Source organism: Ahaetulla prasina, chromosome 2 (genome assembly GCF_028640845.1).
Source record: "Ahaetulla prasina isolate Xishuangbanna chromosome 2, ASM2864084v1, whole genome shotgun sequence".
Lineage (NCBI taxonomy): Eukaryota > Metazoa > Chordata > Lepidosauria > Squamata > Colubridae > Ahaetulla > Ahaetulla prasina.
This window is the reverse complement of record NC_080540.1, coordinates 56,883,518-56,896,556: the sequence shown is the minus strand read 5'-3', so window position 1 is coordinate 56,896,556 and position 13,039 is coordinate 56,883,518. Positions and strand designations below refer to the sequence as shown.

General features: G+C 39.3%; 1 protein-coding gene across 1 annotated transcript in view; it reads right to left on the bottom strand.

The window, feature by feature from the left end:
• UROC1 (urocanate hydratase 1) overlaps positions 1-11,486 on the bottom strand; it is a 59,595-nt gene extending 48,109 nt beyond the window's left edge. The window contains exons 1-3 of the mRNA XM_058167821.1: positions 11,361-11,486; positions 6,030-6,160; positions 549-642 (exon numbers count right to left, since the gene is read on the bottom strand). Of these exons, the coding sequence (XP_058023804.1) occupies positions 549-642; positions 6,030-6,160; positions 11,361-11,486 (351 nt within the window). The remainder of the gene's footprint in view (positions 1-548; positions 643-6,029; positions 6,161-11,360) is intronic.
• Positions 11,487-13,039: the final 1,553 nt, after the last annotated feature.

Sequence of the window (13,039 nt, the reverse complement as noted above, 5' to 3'; positions counted from 1 at the left end):
CCCCTTACAGACCTCTTAGGAATGGGGTGAGGTCAATAGTAGATAGTCTTTGGTTAAAGCTTTGGGGATTTTGGGAAGAGACCACAGAGTCAGGTAGTGCATTCCAGGCATTAACAACTCTGTTACTGAAGTCATATTTTCTGCAGTCAAGATTGGAGCGGTGCACATTAAGCTTAAATCTATTGTGTGCTCTTGTATTATTGCGATTGAAGCTGAAGTAGTCTTCAACAGGAAGGACATTGTAACAGACGATTCTATGAGTTAAAGTCCGGTCGTGCCGAAGGCGGCGAATATGTATGAACAGTGAGAGCTGGATATTGTGGTTTGTAAACAATGGTCTATAACTTACCGAGTTTTTCCAGCCTAGCTAACTGTAGGCTTATTCAACCAAGTATTGTTAACACAACCATCACTTAATATAATATATTATCCTAATCACTGTCTCCATAAATCACTCCATAAATCCTAAATCACTGTCTCCATTATTTACCCCATAAAAGGCAGGGAAATTTCTTTCCTAGACCATGTTTTCATCAAATATTCATTACCTGTGCTACTGCAGGATCAAGGTTATTCATAATCATGTGCATTATTGCAGCAGCTTGCTTGGTTTTGCAAGGATATTCTTGAATGGGATAAGCTCTGAAATTAAAACAGATAAAGGCAGAGATGAACGAATTATTCTCTAACTGTTTTTACCATTGAATTCTTGATCTGATGGATAAATTAAAGGAAAAACCAATATAGAAAACAATTAATGGAAAGATAAAGTCAGTTAGGATGTTGGACGCCCTATTATGAATAAAACCATTTAAACTCAATTTAGATTACTAATCAGTAGATTAGGTTTTCTCTCCCCCTCCCCCTCCCCACCCCCAGACTAGAGATTGGTGTATTAAGGGCTTCTTTCTACATAGTACCCTCTGGAAATGTCAGATAGTTCTTATTTAAAGATTTGTAGGCAGGTGTTCTGTTCACATTCCTGAGTGAATCCAACCATGTTTTCCAAATTAATTCTGAACTGCTGCACAGCCCTGACATATATACATGCACATACAGAGATAAGAAATAATTATCAACATTAGACTATTAATAGACATAGGGCCATTCACAAACAGTTTGGTTAGCAAATACATCCACCATCTGCAAAAGAAATAAATATCATTGGGTTTTTTCCCCAGCTTCTCTTGTTCTGTGTCTATTTTGGAAGGATTCCATGCTAAATGAAGAAAATACATTGTTTATTCTGACTTTGTTACCTGATCTTATTTATTTAGAATCTGAATTCAGAAATCCTGTATCAGCTCAGCTGCATGCTTATAGAATATGAGCTTTGTGCCCTTAGGCACTTATTTTTTAAATTGCTACACATATTTGGAACATGGGCAGAATTTGAGCTGTTCATCTGAGAATCCAAATAGAAAATCCAATTGGAACAAACAGATCCTGAGCAATTGTTAACAAAAAAGTGTATCAAAATGGAACACTACATTTGAGGAATGTAATTGCCTTTTCTCAGATTTTTTCAAAACTACAGTTCAGAACAATTACAAAAGCAAGCTTTTTTCAGCTTACAGTCAATGCAGGATCTACGTAGTGCATTGCAGTGAATTCCAACTAAGTTCAAAATTTGCACTTTTACACTGGCAGAACATGGTTGCCAAAAACATTAAATGAAATAAACAAGATCAGTTAATGAGGACAAATGGATTTTGCATTTAATGATTAAAGATATTTGAGAGATCAATGCAACAGTATTTGGCTGTATCACTTTTTACTCCTCTCTCCTCTTTATAATCCTGTGAAGTAGGTGGGCTAAGAAAGAGAGATTGGCCCCAGCAGTGGTGAAATCCAATTTTTTTTACTACCGGTTCTGTGAGCGTGGCTTGGTGGGTGTGGTGTGGCTTGGTGGGTGTGGCAGCAGAAGGATACTGCAAAATCTCCATTCCCACCCCACTCCAGGGGAAGGATACTGCAAAATTTATCTTCCCTCCCCTCTCCAGGGGAAGGATATTGCAAAATCTCCATTCCCTTCTCACTCTGAGGCCAGCCAGAGGTGGCATTTGCTGGTTCTCCAAACTACTCAAAATTTCCGCTACCGGTTCTCTACAGTGGTGGGATTCAAGTAATTTAACAACCAGTTCTCTGCCCTAATGATTTCTTCCAACATTCAGTTTGCCAAACTGCTCAGACAGTTAACAACCGGTTCTCCCGAAGTGGTGCGAACTGGCTGAATCCCACCACTGGTTCTCTAGAACCTGTCAGAATCTGCTGGATTTCACCCCTGGGCCCAAGGTTCCATAGCTAAGACTTGTATTTGGGCCCCTCAGCTCTAACTCAACAGCTTAATCAAAACCTCACACAATGCCAATCTAGTTAGTTAGTTTACTTTATTGTCATTGCACCTTGTACAACAAAATTAAATGCCATCTTCAGGATAAATTATACATAAAAAGAAAACAAAAACACACATCCTTCACATTCTATACAATTGAATTGAAAACCACTGATATTGCATTAATATTGCACTATACAATAGAATTCAATATGATTACTGTCCTCGGATAGAAGCTGTTTTTCAGCCTATTTGTCCTTGTTTTTATTATCCTGTACTGTTTGCCAGATGGTTATAGTTCACAAAAAAAAAAAGGGTCCCCACAATGAGATGGATCTTTAAGAATGTTTTGAACTTTCTTAAGGCAGCAGGAGCTTTAAAGCTCTTCCAAAGAGTGGAGAGGGCAACCAATGATCTTCTGGGCAATGACGTTAACCCTCTGGAGCGCTGTCCTATCTGCCACTGTGCAATTGGCAAGCCATACACAGGTGCAGTAAGTTAAAATGCTCTCTATGGTGCAGCGGCAGGTCACCAGCAGTTTTTCATTCCGTTGTTGTTTCCTGAGAAATCTCAGGTAGTATAATCTCTGCTCGGCCCTTTTGACCAGTACTACAATGTGAGTGCTCCAGATCAGGTCCTCTTTTATGCTAACACCCAGAAACTTAAAAGTGACCAGTTGCTCCACTCGGTCTCCATTGATAAGCAAGGGCTGGATGTCTGATCTATTCCTTCTGTCATCCACTATAAGCTCCTTGGTCTTACTGGTGTTAAGGACCAAGTTATTATCTCCACACCACGAAAGCAACCGGTCCACCTCATCTTGATAGGCAAACTCATCCACCCTGGAGATGAGTCCCACCACTGTTGTATCATCTGCAAATTTAATAATTCTCTACAGTCTGAGCCCATGTCTAAATCCGTACCTTGGGTTTGTTCAATATGTTTAGGTCTATGGATAATACATGGAATGTACTATGGATGATGACTACTAGATGGCAGACAAGAGACACATAAAACTAATTCTTTGCTACTATCTGCCAGCTGTCTACATTTTCCAACCCTGATAATAGCTCTAAACATGCTTAAACCAAGCTTAAAATGGCATTGAGTGTTTTATAATTCACTAACAATGCATATATATATATATACATATATACATACATATATATATATATACATACATATATATATATATATATATATATATATATATATGTTTTCTGAGGTTTTCACGGGTGTTTGTATATAGGTCTTTGGTTGTTCGGGTTTTCTCCCGTGTAAAATTGGAAGTGTCTTGGCGACGTTTCGACGAAGTCTCATTCGTCATCTTCAGGCTTCAGCTTCGTGCTTCTGGGAGCAAGACACTTCCAATTTTACGCGGGAGAAAACCCAAATAACCAAAGACCTATATATATATATATATATATATATATATATATATATATATATATATATATATATATATATATATGTATGTATGTATGTATATGTATGTATATATATATGTATATATATGTATATATATATATGTATGTATATATATAAATATATTTTTATATATATGTGCGGTCACACATTGCTCCTAGAAGCACGAAGCTGTAAACACCAGCCTGAAGATGACGAATGAGACTTCGTCGAAACGTCGCCAAGACACCTCCAATTTTATGTGGGAGAAAACCCAAATAACCAAAGACCTACATATGTGTGTGTGTGTGTGTGTGTGCATTTTATATATACATAAAATGATATATATAAAATCACATAGAACATATTACAAATTTGCACCAGATATTGCGACATATTATTTATGTGATGATGTCATGACACAGGTGTTACTATTTTTACATTACTTTTTTATGAAAAAAGCTTCACATTAGAAAAGCTTATGGGCTGTCGGAGAAATACAGCTCTGGAATCTGTTCTTATATAGGCTTCATTGGAATTTAATAAGGCACTTGCGAGTCTCTGACTTGGTATTTTGACGGTCAAGAACAAGCCAAGTCTTGACACTTTGTTTTCTGCATATCTTACTTCTTGTAGAATAAATTTGTTATATGCTGTACTTCCCATAAGAAGTTGGCAGCAGAGAAGAACTGCATTACAAACATACAGATTATATGAGCAAATGGATGGAAATTTACTGTAGATGCTGATGAGTAACAGTCCCCAATGATTTCAAAGACAAGTGCTATGATGATGCTGGAAGTGGACATTCATTAGAAACAAAGGTCTACTGTTCTCCACCCTGTTACAAAACTGTTAATATTGTCTACAAACCAAGTCAAAGATTAAATTCACACTTTCAGTGTTGTTCTTGCTTTTACCATGGTTTTTTTCTAATCCAGAATTAACAGGCTTGGTATATTGTTCTAAGTCATAGTTTATGCCACCAGAAACAAAATAATTACATTATACTTTATGATACTTGAATCCAGTTCAAAGTTCCCAGATGTTCAGCAGCTGCATACATTAACCAATAAACCAACTTGCTTATTTATCTGCCTTGTTTTATCTCATTTTGATGGTTAATCAGCAAATGACCTTCTGCTAATTCAGTTTATAATTGGGCCTTGAAGCAGCCACACTGACTTTTAATAACTTTATAAAGATATCCTGGATTCACTTATTGCGCTAAGTAATCCAAAAGGTGGTTTATTTATTTATTTATTTATTTATTTATTAATCGTATTTATATACCGCCCTATCTCCCGAAGGACTCAGGGCGGTTCACAGGCAAATAAAAACACATAAATACAAAGTAAAATAACAATTAAAAAACTTATTCTAAAAGGCCAAATGTTTAAAAATGTTAAAATGTTTAAAAACAATATAAAAATAAAACTCATTTAAAACCCATAAATTTAAAATCTAATCCAGTCCTGCGCGAATGAATAAGTGTGTTTTAAGCTCACGACGGAAGGTTCGGAGGTCCGGAAGTTGACGAAGTCCTGGGGGTAGTTCGTTCAGAGGGAGCCCCCACAGAGAAGGCCCTTCCCCTAGGCGTCGCCAGACGACACTGCCTCGCTGACGGCACCCTGAGGAGTCCCTCTCTGTGAGAGCGCACGGGTCGGTGAGAGGTATTCGGTAGCAGTAGGCGGTCCCGTAAATAACCCGGCCCTATGCCATGGAGCGCTTTAAAGGTGGTTACCAAGACCTTGAAGCGCACCCGGAAGGCCACAGGTAGCCAGTGCAGTCTGCGCAGGATAGGTGTCATACGGGAGCCACGAGGGGCTCCCTCTATCACCCGCGCAGCCGCATTCTGGACTAACTGCAGCCTCCGGATGCCCTTCAAGGGGAGCCCCATGTAGAGAGCGTTGCAGTAATCCAGGCGAGACGTCACGAGGGCGTGAGTGACCGTGCATAGGGCATCCCGGTCTAGAAAGGGTTTGACTGTTTTTGACTTAGAGCCGAGCACAAACATTTTAGTTTTTTAAATAATATTTGATGGCTTAGGTAGGGTACTGTATGAATTCAAAAATGGCAATTAAAAAAATGATGGCTCTGCTTTATATGAGATTGGTTAGCATCCAGTACAAGCTCCAATGATATCATTTGAAGCATGATGTCACCACTTGATTTGCATTGTGGGCATTTCCCCACACACACACAGATGCCCACGATGCCCAAGCTACTGAGTAAGGAATTTCAATGCCAACCTGGAATTCCCAATCTTTTGGCAAATCCTAATCCTTACCTCATTTCAATCTGGGGGCAGAACCTGTACATGTAGATATGCCCATAGAGCCTCAATTCTTTGGCAAATTCTGGTGCCAGGATTCCATGCAAGTAAGGCGGGAAATATCGCAGAGAGTTTTTTAAAGCCAACTGCCAAAACAATGGAGAAAAAATCAAACATAAGTAATATTTTAAAATGACTAAGTGGGTGGCTATCACAATTAATTAAGCACATGCATTTTATTAGGCTTAGTGGGAAACATGCCCAGCTCTTATGAAAGGATTCAAGGAGATTGATCCTGAATAAAAATGAGGGTCTATCCACTAAGGTGGTAGCACGTTTTCAATGGAATCTTTTCATTCAGCCCTTTGTATGAATAAGATAATGCCCAGTGCCCATTTTCCAGAGAAGAAATGAAAGAACATTAATGTAGGCCTTTACATTAAGCACAAAACAAAGCAGAAAGCTCTGCTGGCTCTTTGGCAGCAGAGATGGGGCATGCCAAATCTGCTATTTCATCACCATCCTAAGATGACAGAATATACACAGTGCATGTAAAATTTCCTAGTAAATTAAGATCGTCTTTCCCAGTGCAAAGAAACTGTGAACTCCTGTACTCAATATACAATGTCCTGGGATTACCCAATATCCAGGTGTTCCCCTACTTATTTCCCCACTAGTGATTTCAAGTCTTCTACACTTATTTAACCACTGATCTGCCAGCATAACAGATAAGGACAGACTTAATGCCACTTTAGCAAGGGTTTTGGTGATGCTGTCAGGTTGCTCTAAATCACCAGTGAGGAAATGGCTGTGGACGATTGCTGAAAAGGAGATGATGAAGTGAAACCAGGAAGAGAAAATTCAAATTTATAGTTTCTCCTGCTAGTCTGCATGGGTTGACTGCTGCAGCAGGTATGTGTTTTTAGTTTTCCATGTTACACAATTGCAGCAAATGATGATTTAATCAAGGTGGTGAAACAAACCATAGTTTAGCATGGTATGAACCCGCCTTAAGTATATAAAAAAATACATATTTGCAATTTTCCCAAAATCTTCACACACTGGCCACACATCCAGGAAGAATACCTCTCTTACAAAGAAAAGTGGCACACATTCAGGAATAGTTTGTGCCATGCTCTGTGAGCGCCACTCCTCAAGGAGGAAATAAGATCTCTGCTGACTTTGATGTACTCCAAAATGTGTACCAAAATTATGAGTTAAAACAAACAAAAATGCTGACATCTGAAATGCATACTTTCATAATTTATACCATTATTTTTTGTTTATTTTTAAATTTTTTAATTTTTTAAAAAATCCCTTTATTCTACTGCAATGTTCACACAGAGTTTGAAATTCATGGGTGGAAACTAAATCAATAGAGAACCCAAACAAAAGGACCATACCATTAACAGAAGAAGCAGCACCTAAGAATTAAAGTCAAAGAAGGGGTGGGGGAGCAGGAAAAGCACTATCACTTTAAGAAGGTTTGTAGTAGCTTTTTTTTTCAATGATGTAAATCGCCTGGGGTGTTAGAATAAATTGCTTGTCTTCAGAGAACCAAATGCAAGAGTGTCACAATACATACACTGAAGCTTGATTTGTTCACACAGTGCATTTCTCCACATGGTTGCTGCTTGTGAACATGTGAATATCTGTGCAAAAGCATGCATGAGGAAATACAGGGTAGGCTACATAAGTTCCACTCTGTCTGATTTATCCAGCAAGAAGGAAGGGAAGGGAAGGGGCTTAGAATGCATTGGTCAGTGCCATTCAAAGCTTCTCCCAGACCAAGGATGCTTTGGGGCAGAGGTCTCCAATCTTGGTAACTTTTAAGACTTGTGGACTTCAAGTCCCAGAATTCCTGAGCCAGCTTTGCTGGCTGAGGAATTTTGGAACTTGAAGTCCACAAGTCTTAAAGTTGCCAAGGTTGGAGACCTCTGCTTTGGGGGGATCTTTCTCTGAATCCTAAGAATGAAAGCTGAATGAATTGGACTGTGCAGCAACAGACTACATATACCAAGGTATTGAAAATGCATTGCCCTATGGAAACTATTGCATGAGACTTGCAGCACAACTAAGGTTATTGAATTATGTGAATATGCTCAGGAATTATTATTTTTTTTAAAAAAAGCCAACCCGATTGTTGGGTGACAGAAGGTTTGAGAATGACACTGCATGTATTCCTACTGAATTCAGGAGTTACTGTTGTATAAAGTCATTCTGATCTCTGGGGGGAAGACAGAGGAGATCCAATTTCAAGTCCAGGCTCACTGAATGATTTTCGGCCAGTTCAACCCCAACATACCTCACACAGGTGTTACTGTGAGCATCAAATGAGGGACATCTCCCAATAAGCCACCTTTAGCTCCTGGAGGAACAAACTGGAAATAAATCTAACAAATAAACAAATGCTGTACCAAAGAGAGAGATGACGTCCAACCAAAGAGATAGGATGATTTCCAACATCAAATGTCAGGATATCAAAATAAATGCATACAAAGATACATATATCAAATACCAAGCCAATGGTCAGAGACATTTAGTAGTTTGTCAAATGTAGATACGGTTCATCTCACTCTCAGTGTGGACTCTGGGTGGTGTCTAGGCATAAGATCAATACAGAAGAATATTTTAACAAGCTGGCCACAATTTAAAGAACATTGCTTGGATTTTTGTTTAAACTGAATAAAAAAAAATACAGTTAAGTGCAAGGAAACAGGATCTTTATTGTGGCAGGAAGAGCCTTCTCATTGTATATGTGAGAAAGTAAATATATGTGTGCTTGTGAGAGACACACAGAATGTACGGTATGTGATTACTGTGATCTCAATCAGGTAGGCTACCCAACTTGGATTTTTCAAATGTGTTGGAAATGCAGTTCCCAGTTTTCTAGGACATAGTCCTCGCACCTCAGGAAGACATCCAGCTCAGAATAGCTGGTCCGACCAAAACAAAATGTTGTCACTTAAAAGGCAAAAGAACAGATTTCAAAGCAGTAGCAATTGTTTACACCCATAAGACTGGAACTTCACATTTTTGCCAGAAGAGTTGGTTTACAATGAAGAGCCAATAAAGAGAGTCTCCAGAAGCCAAACCCTAAGAATAATGTGATAAAGCTACAGTAGACACAATATTATTCACACAGTTCACATTGTCTTAAAAATATAGGAACAAATACAGATGAGACAAAGCTACCCTTATCAGGAGGTGAGCTAGATACAAACTAGGCCTTTGTTTTTATTAAGATAGCTGTGTTGGTCTCTGATGGCAAACAATTTCGAGTCTAGTAGCACCTTTTCCCACTAACCAATGCTAGTAAGGCAACAGATTTTTAATATGACTTTAAATAAAATATGCTAGATGGAAAAGGTGCTACCAGACTTCTGACTTTTTGTTAAAAGTATCCATTAAAAAAAATAGTATTTTCAGTTGCTGAACCACTGCTAGTCCTTGAACATGGGTAAAATCGCACACTTTTTGGGAGTAAAGTCATTCTCTCTTAAGATATATTTTATCATATATATTTATTTATATGCTGGGTCAACTCAAGAGACAGAGGTTAAAGGTAAAAGGTAAAGGTTCCCCTTGTATATATGTGCTAGTCATTCCCGACTCTAGGGGACAGTGCTCATCTCAGTTTCAAAGCCGAAGAGCCAGCGCTGTCTGAAGACGTCTCCGTGGTCATGTGGCTGGAATGACTAAACGCCAAAGGCGCACGGAACGCTGTTATGAACATAGAATTAGGAATGCCCTAATTTTAGGCAGAGCAATTCCCTCAGATGGCAATGCTAGGAGACAGCACTAACGTTGGAACAGACAAAGGTATGTAACCAGGCCTATAAAATTCCCTCCACCATCACGCCACAAGTTGATCTCCTGCTTTCATATGCAGTACAGAACAAGGTGACTACAGAGTGGTGAGGCGGGGAATGTCAAGATAATGCTTGTGATCATTATTCTAACATGCTGAGGAGGAAGAGGAGGAGGACGAAGTTTCACATGCTGCCACAAGTGTTATCAAGACTTTGACACACAAACCCCTACAGACACTCCTAGCACAGAATGAATCTTATTGCCAATGCTACTCCAAACTTGTGGGTGCTCCGTCCCTTGTAGTTTTCAAAAGTAGATTGGAGAACCAATTGACTAGGATGATATACAGTAAGGCTCCTACCTTGAGCAGGGGGTTGGACTAGAAGACCCTTAAGGTCCCTTCCAGCCTTATGATTCTCTGCTCATGCAAAGAAACATGACCACTTCTGCTACCTTATCCAATGAGGTACTGAAATGGATATATTTCACACTTTAGGCAAAAAAACATTTGGGCACCCTGATCCCCCACTGTAAGAACTCCCACCACTCTTGCCTCTACCACTAGCATTTTAGTCTCCTTTTTGGCTTCTATTCATTGCTGAAAGGCTCTTTTCTGTGTTTTGAGGGTGAAAAGCAGGAAGACAATCCCAAGTTGACCTTAAGGGAATGGGCAGTGAAACCAGAGGCAAGGTATTAACCTGCTTAGTCTTCAAAGGAAGAAAAAGAACATGAAGGATGTTACTGTCACATATTTCAATCCACAAAGCAGTTTGGAAGCAAGAGAATTCAGGAAATAACTGGAAGAAAATCCCTGCAAATATGTTTTGATTTATTCAAGGATAGTAAAATCAACTAATAAATGGATATAGGCCTTTACAGTCTTATTTAAAAAAAAGCTACGTATTATTTACAGAACCAAGGGACATGGCATAAAACCCTGGAGACAAAAAAATTATTACTACAAATTCAAATTGGAAAGAGACACAATATATACCGGTAGTCCTGATCCTCAGGTTATGTTTGATATCATCGTTCCTTGAATTAAGGTAAGTGTGATGAATCATTATTTCTATTAATACTGCTCCTCCCATTTCAAAAGGGCCTCATCTATGCAGAAGGAACTTGCATTTTACTGAACGGAACCATAAAGAAAGATGCACCCAGAAAGTCCCAGCAACAGGACTTCATAATGCTGAAAATTTGGAAATTCCTGAACCAGACCATGTTCTGAAGGGTGTGAGGAGCAGAGATATGCACTAGAACTCAACAGACCTGATAGACAGACATTAAGGGCAATATATAATAGAACCGTGTCATGTTTATTTTCACAACTGGTAGCTATCAATAATATAGCTGGGCAGAGACCACCAGATTTGCTTTAAGAAGCAGATCTAACTCTATCAGGGGTGGTTCGCCCAACTCGGTTCTAGGGAACATTTTAGGAATGCAGAGTTTGTAGTTCAAGCTAATGGAGAGATTTTTCGTAGGAAAATAGGGGTAATGTCCAAAGAGAAGAATTGTACAAACTCTTACTTTTTCTTCACTTGCAGTGAGATTGGGGCTTCTCACAGGAGCATGAGGGATGCCACTCTTTCGGCCTCTGTTCTCTGGAAGAGGATGGAGGGGGAGTCCAGCACAAATTGCTTTCAGAGTAGACATTGCTTGTAAGGGAAGGCTAGTGCCTGACGGACAGCCGTGGCTGAAGGACAAGACTTAGAAGAGAGTTGAGGTTCTATTGTAGCTAAGGTGACCTTTGACAAAAGCAGGTTGGTTTGGCTTTCCCTCCAATCCTCTGGGGGAAAACGCTCTATTTGACACCCCTCATCATCCTATTGGTTTGTCTGCTGCCTCCTCCTGAAGAATCATTGACAGGTCTACTGTTTATTCTCCAATCTGGTTCTCCACATCTGGTTGCTCTGTTGCACTGAATCACAGTTGATTTGCTCCTGTACTTTGTACACAGACAAGGAAGGTTCTTTATCCCATACAGGACCCAGAGATTTTGCAGGCTTTGAATTGGAAATTTGGCAAAACATATCCATCTGACTATATATAAGCAAATGTTCAAATATTCAGATATTTTTATTTGCGAACATGACATTATTGTGAGCCTCTTCCACTTTTCTCTCTGTGTCTTTTAATGAAATATTTATGCTTCCCTCTTTCATTCCAGACATCCCAAAGCGTTTTAATGACATTTAAAGTGTGGCCAACAATGAAATTATTAAACAATATTCTAAAATAACAATACAGCAATAAAATATTTATATGCTGAAACTATAAACAGAATCAATAATGTGTCATGCAATCTCAGGGCCCTGTTAGTAAAGTTAAAACCTGTTTTAGGCATTTGGAGGCCACCATAAAAAACCATGCTGGCTAGGAAAGAAATGTGCTGAATTCTAGTGCACCTACTTGAGATGTTGATTTTTAAATGTTGTAATAATTAAGTATTAACTAGGTCTATCCAGAAAAGTCATTCTTCATACCAATATTGGTGAGGATATCCAAACTCTCATGGATGATTCTGTTCTGGAAGACAAAACTAACACATTCAAGCGATTTCAAGTGACCAATAAAAGCAGAGGTCCATTTGTGGACTTCTCTGGGAGCTGTCTGGGACAGTCAAACTGGATGCTTCAAAAGGATATTGAACAACCTCCTGGAGGATCTGGATCTCTAAGGTTACTAAAATAACTGTGAGAGGGTTCAAGGAGTCCTAGTGGACAACCACTTGAATATGAGCCAGCAATGTGCTGCAGCTGCCAAAAAGACCAATACAGTCCTGGGTAAAAGGATACTATCAAGATCACTTGATAGTATGTAGTTATTTGGCTATGTCGCTGAGCTTGTCGATCGGAAGGTCGGCAGTTCAGCGGTTCGAATTCCTAGTGCTGTATAACAAGGTGAGCTCCCGTTACTTGTCCCAGCTTCTGCCAACCTAGCAGTTTGAAAGCACATTAAAAATGCAAGTAGAAAAATAGGGACCCACCTTTGGTGGGAAGGTAACAGTGTTCCGTGCGCCTTTGGCGTTTAGTCATGCTGGCCACATGACTACGGAGACGTCTTCAGACAGAGCTGGCTCTTTGGCTTTGAAACGGAGATGAGCACCACCGCCCTAGAGTCAGGAATGACTAGCACATATGTGCGAGGGGAACCTTTACCTTTAATATACCTATGTAGGTGCTCATGGTGGTTAGAGTATGAAACTA